Source organism: Kwoniella europaea, chromosome 3 (assembly GCF_036810445.1).
Source record: "Kwoniella europaea PYCC6329 chromosome 3, complete sequence".
Lineage (NCBI taxonomy): Eukaryota > Fungi > Basidiomycota > Tremellomycetes > Tremellales > Cryptococcaceae > Kwoniella > Kwoniella europaea.
The window spans coordinates 1,204,509-1,217,463 of NC_089489.1; the positions used below are offsets into that span (position 1 = coordinate 1,204,509).

General features: G+C 43.1%; 5 protein-coding genes across 5 annotated transcripts; 3 read left to right on the top strand and 2 right to left on the bottom strand.

Annotated features, from left to right (window-relative positions):
- Positions 1 to 221: 221 nt before the first annotated feature.
- Positions 222 to 1,473, top strand: V865_008306 (protein-L-isoaspartate O-methyltransferase; the record flags this gene model as incomplete). The annotated part of the gene is made up of 8 exons (XM_066232042.1): positions 222 to 257; positions 316 to 369; positions 514 to 581; positions 671 to 807; positions 865 to 1,115; positions 1,178 to 1,226; positions 1,296 to 1,360; positions 1,426 to 1,473. The coding sequence occupies 8 exons, from the start codon at positions 222 to 224 to the stop codon at positions 1,471 to 1,473; spliced, it is 708 nt and encodes a 235-aa protein (XP_066088139.1).
- Positions 1,474 to 1,732: 259 nt separating this feature from the next.
- On the bottom strand, positions 1,733 to 3,392 carry V865_008307 (uncharacterized protein; the record flags this gene model as incomplete). The annotated part of the gene is made up of 8 exons (XM_066232043.1): positions 1,733 to 1,844; positions 1,954 to 2,080; positions 2,173 to 2,316; positions 2,397 to 2,579; positions 2,654 to 2,712; positions 2,776 to 2,933; positions 3,026 to 3,177; positions 3,263 to 3,392. 8 exons carry the CDS (start codon positions 3,390 to 3,392, stop codon positions 1,733 to 1,735), a joined length of 1,065 nt encoding a protein of 354 aa, XP_066088140.1.
- Positions 3,393 to 5,982: 2,590 nt separating this feature from the next.
- On the top strand, positions 5,983 to 8,288 carry V865_008308 (uncharacterized protein; the record flags this gene model as incomplete). The annotated part of the gene is made up of 3 exons (XM_066232044.1): positions 5,983 to 7,353; positions 7,428 to 7,841; positions 7,914 to 8,288. 3 exons carry the CDS (start codon positions 5,983 to 5,985, stop codon positions 8,286 to 8,288), a joined length of 2,160 nt encoding a protein of 719 aa, XP_066088141.1.
- Positions 8,289 to 8,663: 375 nt separating this feature from the next.
- On the top strand, positions 8,664 to 11,216 carry V865_008309 (uncharacterized protein; the record flags this gene model as incomplete). Its single annotated transcript, XM_066232045.1, has 8 exons — positions 8,664 to 9,610; positions 9,673 to 10,198; positions 10,260 to 10,280; positions 10,363 to 10,373; positions 10,441 to 10,614; positions 10,685 to 10,750; positions 10,846 to 10,932; positions 11,009 to 11,216. The coding sequence occupies 8 exons, from the start codon at positions 8,664 to 8,666 to the stop codon at positions 11,214 to 11,216; spliced, it is 2,040 nt and encodes a 679-aa protein (XP_066088142.1).
- A 362-nt stretch (positions 11,217 to 11,578) lies between these two features.
- V865_008310 (uncharacterized protein) lies at positions 11,579 to 12,290 on the bottom strand (the record flags this gene model as incomplete). The annotated part of the gene is made up of 3 exons (XM_066232046.1): positions 11,579 to 11,921; positions 12,083 to 12,172; positions 12,238 to 12,290. The coding sequence occupies 3 exons, from the start codon at positions 12,288 to 12,290 to the stop codon at positions 11,579 to 11,581; spliced, it is 486 nt and encodes a 161-aa protein (XP_066088143.1).
- Between the last annotated feature and the right edge of the window lie 665 nt (positions 12,291 to 12,955).

The following is a 12,955-nucleotide window of genomic DNA, read 5'->3' on the forward strand; positions in this document are numbered from 1 at the left end:
CGTCATTCACAACTTACAGTGTACTTTCTCACTGACTTGACATTCATGACATACGATCCATATCACTCCCCTTACAGCACGTCCAGCGATCACGAGCTATACACTGCGAGACAGACTGAGCTCCTGTTGGCTACGATAATCACAACAAGGAAGAATCACACAAGTTGCACTGGTTAACACCACTTTTACTCGCCATTTCACCTTTTAGATCCTTGTTCAGCATGGCCTGGATGTCTAGTGGGAGGAGCAATGCCGAGGTGGGTTGATCACGTTAGTATGTGTGGATGTGCTAATGTTGGCATAACCACGGCACAGCTTATCGATAAAATGGTTAAGAACGGATTGATCATTTCCCCTCAAATCGCCGAGGTAAGTCAGATCGACCTTTGGATCCTCCTCTTCCTTCAGAATATTACAATATGGGTCAACGAATGTGCTTGTGTATGATTCAGGTCATCGCTGCGAAAGAATGATTGTGATTTATCAAAGCTGAAATAAAGCTGCTCGATGTAGGCCATGCGTAAGGTCGACAGGAAGAATTATGTACCTGATCAAATGTACGCATATGAAGATTCCCCTCAGTAAGTTGATCATCATGTTCATCTCGCCCTGTCCCGAACATCGTGTCAAATAATTGAATTTGTTGATCAATGGATGATGAACTCGACAGACGTATCGGTTTCGGAGCTACCATCTCTGCTCCACACATGCATGCTCACGCGTGTGAAAACCTCCTATCCTTCTTACCAGTTGCCAACTCACCTCATACCGGTGCTATACTGGACGTAGGCAGTGGATCAGGATATCGTAGGTTCCACTTTCACTCTATCTTTTATCAGGTAACTAACCTATCCTCTCCTGTAGTTACTGCAGTTCTGCATCACCTAGCTCCCCATTCGCTCGTGGTAGGTATAGACCATATTCAAGGTCTCGTCGGCCAATCCATCAAGAACCTCGAGAAAGACGGAGTACCTCTCGGACCGGAGAAAAATGGAAAGGGAGGGGTGATCATGATTTGTGGAGATGGGAGGAAAGGTTCACCTGAACATGCACCATTCTCAATCATACATGTAGGAGCGGCTGCACCGGAGATACCTCAACCTCTAATTGAACAAGTGAGCTCAAGGCCCGTCACAAGAGAATGGGTATATGCTGATGATGTGACTATGACGGGTAGCTGGCTAAGCCTGGTAGGATGTTTATACCTGTCGGTCAAGGATCGCAAGGTAAGTTTGGCTTATCTATCGAAAAGCTGTAAGGTACTGAGAATGTTTGGATGGACGTATGATCTTTAGATATTTGGCAGATTGATAAATCTGATACGGGAGAAGTCACCAAGAAGAAATTGTTTGGCGTCATGGTGAGCTAAACTTTGGACAAAAACAGCAAAAGAAAAGGCAGAGCTAACACGGGAAATATGAACAGTATGTCCCCCTTACCGATGCAGACAAACAATGGAAGAGTGATTTGTGATAGTTAAATCGCATATTGACGACCATGAAAAGCAAAACGAAGAAACGGTGAAAAGAATATCAAACCCCTGTTGTCACTATCAACGACTTGTATCTGTAAAACCGTTTGGGAATATACTGTAATAATGTTTTGATCACAATTGTATATGACGTTCGATGTACTGTATGGAATGTTGTCAATAAGTTCATGAAGCAATTTTCTGCGATGCTGTACAACTGATTATTACGAATTTATTAATGTAGACATTACACTACGAAACTCAATCTTCAGCTTCCTCAGCAGCCTTCTCCGCATAATGTCTGCCCAAAACCCTCTTAGTGAATTGTCCGAACGTCTCTCGATCAGGACCAATCACATCATCTACGTCGGGTCTGTGTCACATACCATCAATGTCAGTTTCCTTCATTGGTTATGTACATATACATGTGTATACATACTGATCCATTGACCAAGAGACCAGGGTGGGTTGGATGGACTTACTGTAAGAAAAAAGCGAAAGTCTCTCTTGAAACTGGATTTTGACTCTTAGTTGAACCGCTAACGAAATGTGGGGTAGCAGATAATTTGTTGGATGTTAATAAGGATAACGCTTCGCCTGTTTGGAATGCTACAGTTATCGAAATATGACATTATCAGCATGGTCGACTGAATGCGGCGTGTGGGGTACACTGCTGCATGTCACGGATAAGATGTACCTACCTAGACAATCTCGCGGTATGGTAACTTTGACTGGGTCTTTACTATTCCTAGGATAGATCCATAGACCTGTTGAATCATTTGGTGAATCTACGATCTGAGGTTCGGTCTCATTATCTTTCGAAGAAGAGAGGTACATCGCTGAGCCTATCCGCGACCGAACCAACCATTCATCAGTTACTGGTCATATTTATGTCTCCAAAGAGTTGATGACAAAAAAGACTCACATAGACCAGTGAGTAGCGAATGATCTAGATGAGTTCCACATAACGCATCATTCTGTATATCCTCATCGTCACCATCTCCCGAAGGTGGTTGAGGATAGTAATGGAGTAATCTCGCTTTGTTACATTTCGATGATGATATTAGGGTTGCGATTGTCACAGATGAGTTCAATATCGTCGGTGAGACTATGTCATCGCAGTGTCAGCATATGACCACATCATATCGGAGGGTCAGGGTGAATGATAACTTAATCACTTACCGAATCTCTCACAAGCCTTTGCTAGAGCGATTCCAACATCAAATACGATTTTACCTAATCTACCATGGTCCCATCCCAATTCAGTAAGATAGATTTGTTTGATAAGAACAGGCTAGACATACGCTTTGAAAGTCTTTTCAAAATCTTCTAAACCCTCTACTCCATCTGGCCATACATTCCCGGCATAATATTCCGGATGGTCCTTACGAAGTCGATCAGATACGTCTGGTACATCGATAAGAGGATTGGCATAGAATGATCCTTTCTGCGTATCAGGTTTCTATCATACATTCCCGAGTATAAGGATGAGCACCGATCGAAGTAGGAGATAAAGGTGGGCTGCACATGATTGATAGACGAAATTGGACATACCCCATTCATGATCTCCTTTCCATGAGACCAACCGAACAAATAAGAAGTTTCCGGACTGGTGAATCTCTCTTTGAACTCATCGGGGAGAGTTGCAAGCTGATGAGCTAGTCGGAATAGCTTCTCTCGAAGAGCTGGAAAGTCTGATGGAAGGTCTATATTAAGATATCACATAGGGTTATTCCAGATGTAATTGATGATATTTGGTGCAGTATGAGAGAAACGCAAGTATGAACTTACCCTTGATCACTATGATTCCCAGACATCCTGGTCCAGATCCTAGGGCAGCTACGATTTTCTGGTTCAGCTCCTCCGACCCTGCGTTTGATAGTAGATCAGATAGAGAGATCGTCGTTGGTTCATAAGTCATTTCGACGACGAATTTCTGAATCGAATTGAACTCTTGGGCTTTCTCCTTCCTCTTCCTCGGCCGAGCAGGTGCTTCTGCTCACGGTCCGACCGGCTGGTGGTAAGAACAGAACAACGCAATGGACTTAAGCTGATGGTCGGAGAGTACCTGTGCATGTGGGGTCATTCACTATCACTATAGTGTACGGTACTTGCTATTCTTAGCTTGAGCTCGATACAACCTTTGCGGAAGCAAAATAGAGTTTGATCCGCGACTGACTTTTCCAAAGGAAACGAGTACCGTATACCGTAAGACAGATAATCTTGAGACAATAGTGAATGAATCAATGAGAATGAATATCAATTGGCTTGGCAGTCAAGAATGTATGCACCACTATAGTCAGACCAAGATCATTCCGGACTGAACCTGGAAGCTCGCTTACAGCTTGCAAGGAACAGTCCGGCTGACCTATCACTATTGGGACCAACAGTAATCAACGAAAGACAGTATATGGTAAAGTGGACGGGACGGGATTGGTGATGAGTCATCCAAGGATAAGATGGTGGCTTGGTGGTCCAATTTCAATCATCATTTGTAGATTTTCTCGTGAGGTAAGCGCCTCGCATGTAATGACGACTTCATATTGGCAAGATGCTTAAAGAACCGTAGGTGCGATGGTCCACAATGAGGCTTATGTCGATTACAGCATGCCAAGCTTCTTTGCAGTCTGTGATTTGGTAAAGCAGCTTACAGGATATAAACATATTTGGTCGAGCAATGTTTCGGCAATACTGACTCAGAACATCACCGCTAGTCAGGATTGCTTGATGTTGGAAACTGGTTCCTTCGCATAAGAGTGAGACAAGCTGTCCGCGTTGGTAGATATCATCTGTACACGTTGAGGACTTACTGACTTAATGCTTAATCCCATTACTGTAGCTTTCCCACACTTTGCCTGATCTTCCGTTGGATCCACAAATACCAAGCGAGCTGAGGTGAGAGGTGGCCGCTACTTGTTTTTCAATTCAGTTGGATACAGGCAGTCGATTCAGTCGAGTCGTACAGTGGTGTGTCTCACCATAAGCCACCAGGCTAGTAAGCGAATCCACGAATACAAATTTGATTCCAGCTAGAAAAGAAAGTCGGCCTACGTGTTTGTTCTCGTTAACAACGATGACTCATTGGAAACGGAGATGAAAGGCCCTTATTTAGTGTTGGTTATGGTTCATACACATACAGTCATTCGAATTAGTGGTCTGGGTGCACATGCTCCTACACCATGTGTTCATATCCTAAATAAGGTTTAACACCATTATCATCTTGACTCCATGTCTTTCGAGTTCCTGGATTTTAAACCGAACAGGATTGAACTGATGGTAAACCCCATGTGGTGCATGCCGATAGATATCTACGGCGCCGAACTTCTACAGTACGATAAGCACCAAGGTTAGTCATGCTCTCCTGCCTTCCCTTTGAGGCTGAGGCTTGTATCAGTCACTGGGATCATCTCGGGGAATTTTTGTCTTACCATACTGATGAAACTGAAATCAAATCTCCTTCTCTTGCTTTCTGCGATATGTTTCATAAAGCTGCTGTACGGTACACTATAAGAGAGATATTGCATAACTTGCTGGTAAATCAAGGTACAGTGGAGTACATACAGAAATGTTTCTTACCTTTCGATCTTCGATCAACTTAGACATATTGATTTTGTATTTACATCAATGCGTATTCCTTAGTAAAGAGGCTTCCCGAAAGTGTTTGTCATGCTTGCATGTACCTACTTAGAAGCCAAGATCGATCGCTGTCTTAGGTAAGCTGATAAAGGATTATGTTACATGTTGAGTCATGATTGATCGGTTCAGAAGAGGCTTCAGGATCTATGACCTGATCGACAATGTGCGATGTACGGTATACCGTATATTTTTCACCGAGGATCCTCAGGTTGCACCTCAAACAAGACGGGACTAATATGACATTCTAAGCTGACCCAAGAGGTTTTGTAATATATAACTAGATAAAGCCTATCCTAAAAAAGTTCTTTTCCGTCCTTCAGACTCCACACCGCGACATCTATTCGACCATTACTTCTGCTGTAAGCTCTGATAGATGATCCTAAGGGTCCATCGTCCCTTATCAATTCAGAATATATCATACCGAGCCACCAGCGGACGATATCACTTACACAATCACAATCACAATCATCATCGAGATTGTTGTATCGTCTATCCAAGATCTTTCCCAATCCAGCTCGAGTCTGTACACTCGTATAGGGGGTATCTACATTGAATATTTAGGACAAGAGTCAAAAAGGCGATCTTGTCTTACCTTTCACTCTTCGGATTGTCACATCGGTAGGGCAAACCTCAACCATATCCTATTGAAATATACGATTGTCTCGCTTCGTTCCTTGCTTTCAACTCCTAGCTCAGGTTGAAGCTCCAACCCCCAATCAATCTGGCACATTACAAGAAAGGTCCTTCAGCCTCTGACCCCCTATCTCGGATCAGCCAGCACAGTATTCCACATATATATCTTCGATTCGACCTGTCTACTCCCACCTAGGACTTCCAGCGACTACAGTATACGATATAGAGAATCTTTTGATAAGATGTCGCCTATTAGGGAACAAAAACGAAAATCATCACCTTCGATAGGTCAAGCTGTCTTCTATCCCAATTCTCTGCCACCTCCCTTACGTCGATCTTCCAAAGCTCTCCCTCCATATTCCTCCCGACCTGCTTCACCTATTTCCCCGTCTACTATCACGCTCGCTACTCCACCGCGACAAATCTCGCTCGGGAGGAGTGGCGGTGGCGGTTCATCATCGACCTTTGATAGGTTCGACAATGCCTCGGAATATCCTTTCCCTAGTCAAACTTCCCTTTCACCCACTCGAAAGTTGACACACTTATTCGACGGTCTATCGTTCACCACTCCTCAGAATGTGAGCAACTACAATACTTACCATAGACTATTGTACAGTGCTGGTTCGGAGCCCGATTTGGACATCACGACACCTCAAGCACTTCCTTTATCGGATTTGATCAATGATTCTTTGATTGAAGATAATGACAATCACGAGGTTGAACATAACTCCAAAAATCAACTATTCTCCTCACCTGCTTTCATCCCTGCTCAAAATCCATTTGATTTCCCTCAACCTCCTTCGTCAAAGGGCTTACACAAGGGCTCATTCCAATTGAGCTCACCACCCAAACAATCTTTCAGTCCTCAATCGCAATTGCGACTCAACGTGCTTAGACAACCATCATGGAGTGAACAAACAGGCTCGAATGGAAATCTAAATGGGAACCTCAGTGTAAAAGTGAACAATCAAGCTACATTTGATCCCCCTTCTCCATTATCAGGCCCAGCAATCTCTTCTTCTTCTCATCATGGTTCAACACCTATCGATTACCTTTTCCCCAATCAAGTGCAAGGATTCAACGATGTTGATGTTTTCTCATCAAATTACCAGCTCAACGCACCTAGACCTAGGCAACTGAACAATCAACAACTGTTCACTCCACCATATCATGATGATAATGAATTACCTACACCAACCAATAGTCTTCACCTACATCACCCGGTTTTATACCCTTCTGCACCAGTCTCTCAATGTCCCACACCATCCATCACCCCTCCACCGCTTCCCCCGTTGGAACTACCTAAATCGGAGATCGCTGCGCATTACTTAAAAGATCGAAAATTGTGTTCTTCGTTCAGTCGAAGATATATCATCCGAGACGAGCTTGGTTCAGGTGGATTCGGATTCGTTTGTTCAGCATTACAAACTGGATATAAGAATCAACCTGGTGTGGAAGTAGCTGTAAAGTTCATTTTCAAAGATAGGATTCAAGAATGTGATTATGCAATGTTGGAAGGTGAACCGGTAGAAAGTTTCGTTCTAGCTAGAGTTAGACATCCAGGTATTATCGCGTTTAAAGAACTATATGAAGATAATGAATTTTTCTATCTTGTAAGTTTTTCTCTTATTTCCTCTCACTTCGAATATTCCACTAACTTGACGGATTGAATGATGTTTGTTTTTAGGTCCAAGAACTTCACGGTGATCCATGGGAGCCAGGACATACCCTCGAAGTACCCGATGCATTACATAACCCCGTACCGACCGTTACCCCATCTTTACCAATGTCAATACCCACCATCAACCCTCCTCAAACACCAGGTTCGGCCCTGCTCTTCTCTCCAGTACATTCCATCGATTGGTCAAAACTCAATCCCATGAATCCCTCGAATGGCGATACGAAAAACGCTGGAAGACCCAATATGGCTAGAAGAGCTTCGTATGATCTGTTCGAATGTGTTGAACACCAGCGATTTACCGAAGATCAATCTAGGAAAATATTCAGACAAATCGTAGATGCCGTAGGGTACTTACACCGAAGAGGGATATATCATAGGGATTTGAAAGATGAGAATATCGTTATTGACAGGAACTTATCTGTGAGTAAATCTATATTCCCAAATTTCTTTGACATGTTTGTACTGTACTGATATGTTGCTATCTGTTTGTAGGTTAAGATAATTGATTTTGGTTCAGCTGTCATCGAAGATCCCACTCAACCACCGGTCCTATACGATCATTTCAGAGGAACCATGTCTTACGCATCTGCGGAAGTCCTCAATGGAAGACATTATCATGCTGGCCCAGCTGATATTTGGTCATTGGGTATTATACTCGGTATAATCTTGACTGGAGAATCGCCATTTCCCAATACCACTTGGGCTCAGGATGGTCGAATCAAAATTAAAAGACAGATCCCCGGAGGTGCATTCGACTTGATGACAAGATGTTTACATACAGATCCTAGAAGACGAGCGAGGATAGAAGAGGTTGAAAGACATCCTTGGTTAAGGGGTATGTTGGCTCATAGAGGAAGTATCTGTTAATCCATGTCGAATGGACACTGTTTGGTATACCTGATTGTTAAGAGTGATGAATCGAAAAAGTAAGAATGGTTGATACTTTTCTGTTTGTACTTTACGATTTGGGTCAAGAGCATTGTATTGGACTATATTGTAGTGGTAAATAGCATGGTTCCCTTTTGTGTTTATGCATCTTCTGATTATTATACAGACCCAAAGGACCCTCTCCTATGCCACATTATCCTCTCTTCGCTCTCGGTTGTATCCGGTGGAGGCAGTCCACATTGGTGTTCGCACTACTTCTATCCCGTCACTGCTTGTTTCACCTGTCATTCACCTTCTTTCTCACATCATCACATAGTTCAAAGATATTCAAGAGGTCGAGGAGGTGTCGTGAAGATGTCGTTGTCAGCTGTGGTGAACGAGCCTCATTCTCCGAAGATATCAGCTACTCATACGCAGATGTGCGAAACACCTGCTGCTCATTCCTTTACCATGGCAAACAATGCTCCATATCTTTTAACTCCCGAATCAGCAGTCAATGTATCTCCTCAACCTAGCTCTTCCTCGGTAAATATTTCCTACTCAAATGCAATCACGCCTACCTCCATGTCCTCAAAGAGCGAACCAACTCTTCGCAAGATACCCAAGGTGGATGATCAAAAGATAACCAATATCATAGGTTCTATTGCTCAACTGCTCACACAGCAGAGCCAATTGATCTCAGATCACGAGAAAAGATTGAGAATGTATGAGATCTACTTTCAGAATAAACTTGAAGAGCTGGAAAGAAGGTTGGAGAATGTTATCGAGGGTCAAAGGACCGATGGACTGGAATTGGAAGTTTACATCAAAGATAAAGTGGATAATATGGCTGAGAAGCTGGATAAGCTGATAGGGAAGGAAGCTTCAAATGGAAGAGGTCGACGTAAAGCCCAAAAAACAACCAAGAATATCAATCCTGAACCTCAATCAAATGCGGTTTCAGGACTTGGCTTCCCTTTACAGGATATGGTAGGGATAGAAGATCTTATCACGTTCGATACACCTTCTCCCCTCGATTTACAAGATGCACAGACCCGACTTCAGACTATGAATTTCAGCCAAGATCTTTTAGACCCTCTTTCGTTCGACTCTACCATCTTTGACATACGCAAATGCATCGGTCCAGAAACAGAAAACGGTCATTCCTCGTACCTTGGTAGGGGTGAGACATTAGTAGATCAAGCTATAGAGAAACAGAGAAATCTTCTCAACGGTCAGAACGTATTAAAGGAAGGTGAGAATTCTGTGGGGTGTGTGTTCAGGAAGAAATTGAAAGGTGCCAAAGGAACAGACAATTTCAAGTGAGTTTCTCGTTTCTACTCCGTCAAGATGGAATGTAAGCTGATCTCGGGGTTTGATCTAGGATTGATATGTCTTTTCTGGATGAAATTGCCATTGACGCCCAGTCTCAGGCTCAAGATCAAGACCAAGAGCGTTCGGAACCAGAAAATCATTTGCCAACCTCTTATGGTAATACGAATGAGCAGATTGGAGTAGGACCATCGAACCATCTTCGTTCGCATGGACCTAAAGAATATAACCCGTTTCCATTGACGTACTTACGGGAACTTACTTCGACTGCCATCCCACCCACTTCTTCTTCCTCTTCGGACACTTCCGATCATTCGGATGACTCTCATTTGACTTCGATTAAGAGAGGCGCATCATTGGTTAATGACAAGTTGCTTCCTCCTGGTACACCCACACTCGCACCTGTGGGTTTACCTACACGAGCTCGAACGCTAAGCGGGAGTGGGAAGAAGAGAAAGAAGATTGGTAATGGCTGGACTAGCAAGAAGAAATCGAAAACGAATGAGGGCGATGACGAGAAGAAGAAGAAGGTTGATGGGTGGCCAACTTTTGGGGCTAATACTCTCAAGAACAGGATGGTAAGCTAAATTCATGAGAACGAAAAGTTGACAAGCTGATGAATGAGTCATTCCGAGGTAGGACGAAATCGTATGTGATACTGTAAGTCATTCTCTCAAGCATATTCATAACCACATTAGACACCTTGAATGACATAAATGAGAAACGTATTTATTCCTCATAGTGCGGAGGCAGGTAAGCTACATTACCGTCTTCGCATCAAAGTACGACAAAGCTTACATTGCTATGTCCTGTATTGTAGGGTCCATTGGGCATGTGCAGGACTATCACACAGTAAAAACATGCGGGAAGCTCCTTGGAGCTGTCCAGACTGTTTGAAGATTATGCTAGAAGCGAGTAATTCCAGGGACGGTAGGATCCCTTCTATACCCAGAGCTCAACAGGAGAAATGCCTGAGACCGAATTGTATTTTTCGGTGAGTGCAATGACTCTATCCTGAGGTGACGGAGATAGAAGGCTGATGTGTGTTGCTGGGTCATTGCTAGGTCCGAAAGGAGAATCGTAAGGGAGAATGATGATGTTAATCAATTTTTCATGGAGAAGATTATTGGGTAAGTAAAGTCATGTGATGCACTATCATAATCCGAGTGATCATTCCTTGAAAATCAGATATTCTTCTTACTGATGTGATGTTCTGGTGATATAGGAGAAAGAAGATATCCCATAAGCCTGGAAGTGGTAATTACCTGTATTTAGTAAAATGGTGGGATTGGGAGATATACGATTCGACATGGTGAGTGGTATGAGATTCTCAAGTGATACAGTGGTAACAGACCAGGTTGACCCTGTCTGTTTGGTTTTGGACATAGGGAACCAGGAAGAAATATACCAGACTTAGAACGATATGAAGCTCTCTTCCTTCAATGTGCACTCAAGACAGAAGGCACAAATATGTACTTGAAGAATGTACTTTTGCTCGAAGAGTGTTCGCCATGGTTCGATCATAAGGGGAGATATAATGTTGAATTGTTAAAGAGTTTGGGTGTGGAAAAGAGACTATGGTGGGATGATGATTAGGCGAGGTAACTCAGATAGGTTTGGTCCTCTTGGCCAGTGGCTATGATAGAAGGACAAGATGTTATTGTAGCTATTTCTGTCAATATTCTTAAAACTGTTGTAGTGTCCACAAATATCTTTTCTTCCATGGTAGATGTTGTCGGAGTGATACATATTGTGTACTCGTACGAGACCTCAGATTGAATTGTTGTGTTGCGATCTCTATTTTGATCGAAGAGTGAGTTGAATTCGTACCGTTAGCGCAATCGAAAGTAGTAGTGGGCATATATCTTTGTATACACAAATGCATATAACGATGCAATACAACAGGTAGGCTTCGGGATCAATTCTAATAATTATTATTTTTCTTCTTTTTCAGCTTTCTAGAAATCATATACATCTGCTCCACCAGCATTAGTATCCCTGACTTGACCACCAACAATCGTATTACCCTGTCTGGAAGAATCGGTGTAAGGATCGTATCCGTTGGTTTGGGCCGTCGCAAGAGATTGATCTGGACCCATACCCATTTCGATGTTTTTGGCTTGTTCCATAAACTGCGATTTTATCTGAACTGTCTGTCTGATTAATAGGTGACAAGCACGTTTCAGAGCATCGGCAGGGTTGGATCGCTCGTCGGTCTGAATTTTGATTATGATGTCGTTCTCTAAAGGGTGGGGCACTTTGTATCCTGCGAAAAGCACTGTGGGGTCCAGGAGGAGTTGGCTAAGAACGAGGGAGAGATGAGAGATCAGCATGGATTCACTCCTGACGATCATAGCGCTTTCATTCCGAGAGAGAGAGAAATATGGAACCATGTAGATCTCAAAGCAAGGGGTTCGAGAAGGAAGGTGGATGAGATGGTCATACAGAAAACGATGACTCACGCTCTGATCATATTGCCCAATGTATGATCCTGTTTCCTAAGTAATATAGTAGCGGCATTCGGTATCTTGGGATCTTCAGTTATGGTTAGTCTACATGGTACTGTCAGCTCTGCGATCATACCATCTGTGTAGTCAGTATAGATATGTTCACTCACGGTTTTTCGTCATCTTGCAATAACCAGGAATCTATCCTATTCGGTTGATTCATCTTGCTTCGTCCTCAATTATCACGAACCCAACGATTTGTGGTAAGATAAATACACGCTTGTCCTGCAAGTGATCTTGACGAGTCAGCAATCTACTCTCCCAACAGCTCGGGATGTGAAGAAAGAGCGGTTTGAAAGGTAGGACGATCATTATGGTCAAACGTTATCGGCTGAGGCTGTCGACTTCCCGCAGAAGCAGGAAGAAGCGTCTGTTCCGTGGATTGACAGATTATATATAGTTTGTTTGGATAATCATTTCGTCTGAATAGCAGGCAGGGAAGAAGGAGGGTTCAAAAATAGGTAGATTAAAAATGAGGAGACTTACTATGTAGTTGTGTGAATGTATCGGTTTTGAACGTACGCTTCCTTCTAATGGCTCTTTTGGGATGTCGAGTTTCGTTCTGGCTGAGATGGTTGTGATGCGTTACACGTATAGCAAGGGAAAGAGAGGTCAAAGTATAAGATGAGGATGCAAGAATACTGAGAGAGAAGGCAGAAGAAAGAAGGAAGAAAGGATGATGCCATTCAAAATGGGGTGCTCATATACATTCCAGTGTATTTTATTTCATGTCATGCATCGCGCCTGCCTTTCCCTTTCCACTCATTCCACTTGACTGTTCATGTCCAAAACAATCAATCAATTCCTGATCCCGACATATCACTCTCA